Source organism: Ranitomeya variabilis, chromosome 6 (genome assembly GCF_051348905.1).
Source record: "Ranitomeya variabilis isolate aRanVar5 chromosome 6, aRanVar5.hap1, whole genome shotgun sequence".
Taxonomy (NCBI): Eukaryota; Metazoa; Chordata; class Amphibia; order Anura; family Dendrobatidae; genus Ranitomeya; species Ranitomeya variabilis.
The window spans coordinates 20,040,918-20,045,559 of record NC_135237.1 but is presented as its reverse complement, the minus strand read 5'-3'; the positions used below and the strand labels follow the sequence as shown (position 1 = coordinate 20,045,559).

The window sequence follows — 4,642 nt, the reverse complement described above, 5'->3', positions numbered from 1 at the left end:
CATGTTTGTATTGGTAAAGCGTAACTATATATATATATATTTTTATATTCACGGGTGTCTTCAAACTTGGGACCCATCCACACATCCATATATTGGATTATATGATGCTGCTGTTGTTGTTATTATTATACTAAAAGAATTGCTAAGCTTTAAGGCCTAGGGCTAACAGCAATGATGAGAAAAAAAAACAAAACTGTCAAGTGTTGGCATCAGAGCAAAAGCGACCATGGACTAGGAATCATAGTTACATAGTTATTAAGGTTGAAGGAAGACTTTGAGTCCATCTAGTCCAACCCATAGCCTAACCTAACATGCCCTAACATGTTGATCCAGGGGAAGGCAAAAAAACCCATGTGGTAAGAGTAAGCTCCACCATGGGGAAAAAAATTCCTTCCCGACCCCACATACGGCAATCAGACTAGTTCCCTGGATCAACAAAACCTTTTCACCAATCTGAGCTGTTATATAAGGCACATCCCGTGTCACTGGATTACTTGCCTGAGCAAACATACTCTTATTTGAATAATTATTTGTAACGGTTTGAGCTTTCTTTTGCATTCAATAAAGTGATATTTAGGTTGGCTGTGTTGTAGTTGTATGTGGGCTACAGAAGACTTTTGTTTGTTTTTTTAAACCATAAACTTACATCAGACATGTAACACATCTGCATTGGCATCTCCTGCAACTCAATGATAGGGACACCCTCTAAGTGCACCAGTCACCGGGAGAACGCCAGAAAGCTGCTGTACAGGTGGTACTTTACATCATACAGATTGTCAAGGATCTACCGCAACTCCCCGGATATGTGCTACAGAGGACTTGCTTAATGGTATTGGGGTTTGTAAGGCCACCATCTTTGTATTCGTGGCCTCCTGGTGCTCTGTCCTTATAGCACCTCTCACTCCCCACTAGGCATTAAGTACGTTAGCTGGCGTGTAGCTGGAATCACATAGCTGCCAGTGAGTTGCCTTACTGCATGCACTGTCACATTATCCAGGACCTTTCTACTTTCATCTCCTTTTTCAGGTATGTGACGAGGACATCACATATGAGAATAACCTCATCGGACACCATGGCTGCAATAGCATTCTGTAACCTCTGGTCACCTCATCACTAAGGACCTTTATCGGTTTACATCATACTATATACTGCTGCACATTAATATTATGTTTACTTTACTCTGCAATGCCACATGCGGACATGGACTCATTATATTTATATATCACCACTATAGTATAGAAAAGGGCACAAAACCAAAGCAAACTTCATTTTATTTAGAGAAGCAAACATAATAAAAGTATATTTGTTCTTATTCCTCTGCTTTACATAGCTGCCTTTCTCCATCTTCATTATTGCCCCTTTGTGAATCGGTATCAGAACTGGGGAGAAAAGAAAAATGTGATCAATATTGCAGCATTCTGCATAGTGAATGTGTCTGGTATGGCACTTCGGCGACATTGTCACCTAAAATATTACACATTATATACTATAGTTGAAGATGCTTATAGGCTGCGAGTCAGATCACAATGGTAGAAGATAGCAATGGACATAAGAGTTGAGGGGTGTACAAAAATGTGCTATGTGGAGTTTGTCCATTTTATTTTATAAAAATGTAATGTCTACCCCCTGTGCATAGCTATGTTTTCTACACACCAACTCTTATCTCCTGTGTTATCTGGGAGCTTCTGAGATGTCTGTGCCTGCAATCACAAGGGTCTAGTGCAGACAGCCTGGCTGTGGACATGTGCACGTTTTTGTCCAACTGATTTTTTTTTTCTTCTTCATTACCTCTCTTACCACCTCCTGCTGCCCCTGTCAGTGAACAACTTTAATGTATTCTGTGCTGATGGATTTTGCTCTGAAGGCACACAGCCTATATATTACTGCCCAAGATGGCTGATCTAGAAGTTGCTCAGTGTTCATTGTCACTTTTTTATTTTTTTATCAAAGGGTGGCTTTACTCACCTAAACGACACCGCTGCTCAACAAGGCTTCCTGCAGGACCTTCAATGATGTCGGAGATCAACTGATCTCTGAGTGTTAAAGGTCCTGATGTACTGCAGGAAGCCTCGGTCAGCAGTGGCAGCATTCAGGTGTTTAACCCTTTCAACGCTCCGGTATATATGATATGTGGTGAACTGTCATATATACCGGAGTGTGGTACAAACCTCACAGTGCTAATGCAGTGTTCCCCAGCCAGTGTGCTAATTAAATATTGGCCGGAGCATGACCTCAGTCCAACAAACCAACCCTGCATGATGTGAGGGACTATCGTTTAGTGGCCGGTGTGTGGCTGTGCACAACTGGAACGATAATTGCTCATCACCAACTACTGAGCGACAGTTGCTTAATGGTTGTGTGTAAAGTCGCCTGATGCTAAAATCTCATTGACAATCTAGGTGCTAGATGTGGGTGACAGTATGATAAATCATCCCTTGTAAAAGTACTTTCACAGGACTCTGCACCTACAGGTCCTTCTCAAAAAATTAGCATATAGTGTTAAATTTCATTATTTACCATAATGTAATGATTACAATTAAACTTTCATATATTATAGATTCATTATCCACCAACTGAAATTTGTCAGGTCTTTTATTGTTTTAATACTGATGATTTTGGCATACAACTCCTGAAAACCCAAAAAACCTGTCTCAATAAATTAGCATATTTCACCCGTCCAATGAAATAAAAGTGTTTTTTAATAACAAACAAAAAAACCATCAAATAATAATGTTCAGTTATGCACTCAATACTTGGTCGGGAATCCTTTGGCAGAAATGACTGCTTCAATGCGGCGTGGCATGGAGGCAATCAGCCTGTGACACTGCTGAGATGTTATGGAGGCCCAGGATGCTTCAATAGCGGCCTTAAGCTCATCCAGAGTGTTGGGTCTTGCATCTCTCAACTTTCTCTTCACAATATCCCACAGATTCTCTATGGGGTTCAGGTCAGGAGAGTTGGCAGGCCAATTGAGCACAGTAATACCATGGTCAGTAAACCATTTACCAGTGGTTTTGGCACTGTGAGAAGGTGCCAGGTCGTGCTGGAAAATGAAATCTTCATCTCCATAAAGCATTTCAGCCGATGGAAGCATGAAGTGCTCCAAAATCTCCTGATAGCTAGCTGCATTAACCCTGCCCTTGATGAAACACAGTGGACCAACACCAGCAGCTGACATGGCACCCCACACCATCACTGACTGTGGGTACTTGACACTGGACTTCAGGCATTTTGGCATTTCCTTCTCCCCAGTCTTCCTCCAGACTCTGGCACCTTGATTTCCGAATGACATGCAAAATTTCCAGTGCTGCTTCTCTGTAGCCCAGGTCAGGCGCTTCTGCCGCTGTTTATGGTTCAAAAGTGGCTTTACCTGGGGAATGCGGCACCTGTAGCCCATTTCCTGCACACGCCTGTGCACGGTGGCTCTGGATGTTTCCACACCAGACTCAGTCCACTGCTTCCTCAGGTTCCCCAAGGTCTGGAATCGGTCCTTCTCCACAATCTTCCTCAGGGTCCGGTCACCTCTTCTCGTTGTACAGCGTTTTCTGCCACATTGTTTCCTTCCAACACACTTACCATTGAGGTGCCTTGATACAGCACTCTGGGAACAGCCTATTTGTTGAGAAATTTCTTTCTGGGTCTTACCCTCTTGCTTGAGGGTGTCAATGATGGCCTTCTTGACATCTGTCAGGTCGCTAGTCTTACCCATGATGGGGGTTTTGAGTAATGAACCAGGCAGGGAGTTTTTAAAAGCCTCAGGTATCTTTTGCATGTGTTTAGAGTTAATTAGTTGATTCAGAAGATTAGGGTAATAGGTCGTTTAGAGAACCTTTTCTTGATATGCTAATTTATTGAGACAGGTTTTTTGGGTTTTCAGGAGTTGTATGCCAAAATCATCAGTATTAAAACAATAAAAGACCTGACAAATTTCAGTTGGTGGATAATGAATCTATAATAATATATGAAAGTTTAATTGTAATCATTACATTATGGTAAATAATGAAATTTAACACTATATGCTAATTTTTTGAGAAGGACCTGTATACTTTCATCTGGTTGGCTTCATCCTGTTTTTCCAGGGCATCGATTATTATGTTTAGAATTCTGTACACACGCCGACTTCTGACCTACAGAAAGAGTAAAGGTACCGTCACATTTAGCGACGCTGCAGCGATCTAGACAACGATGCCGATCGCTGCAGCGTCGCTGTGTGGTCGCTGGAGAGCTGTCACACAGACAGCTCTCCAGCGACCAACGATGCCGACGTCCCCGGGTAACCAGGGTAAATGTAAAAAAAACAAACACTACATACTCACATTCCGGTGTCTGTCGCGTCCCCCGGCGTTCTGCTTCCCTGCACTGTAAGCGCCGGCCGTAAAGCAGAGCGGTGACGTCACCGCTGTGCTCTGCTTTACGGCCAGCCGGCGCTGACAGTGCAGGGAAGCAGAACGCCGGGGACCCGACAGACACCGGAATGTGAGTATGTAGTGTTTGTGTTTTTTTTACATTTACACTGGTAACCAGGGTAAATATCGGGTTACTAAGCGCGGCCCTGCGCTTAGTAACCCGATGTTTACCCTGGTTACTAGTGAAGACATCGCTGAATCGGTGTCACACACACACACCGATCCAGCGACGAAAT

General features: G+C 43.1%; 1 protein-coding gene across 1 annotated transcript in view; it reads right to left on the bottom strand.

Moving 5' to 3' along the window:
- Nucleotides 1–1,215: 1,215 nt before the first annotated feature.
- The window catches only part of LOC143783206 (uncharacterized), a 41,549-nt gene continuing 38,122 nt past the window's right edge, over nucleotides 1,216–4,642 (bottom strand). The window contains exon 7 of the mRNA XM_077271625.1: nucleotides 1,216–1,379. Within this exon, the coding sequence (XP_077127740.1) occupies nucleotides 1,216–1,379 (164 nt within the window). The remainder of the gene's footprint in view (nucleotides 1,380–4,642) is intronic.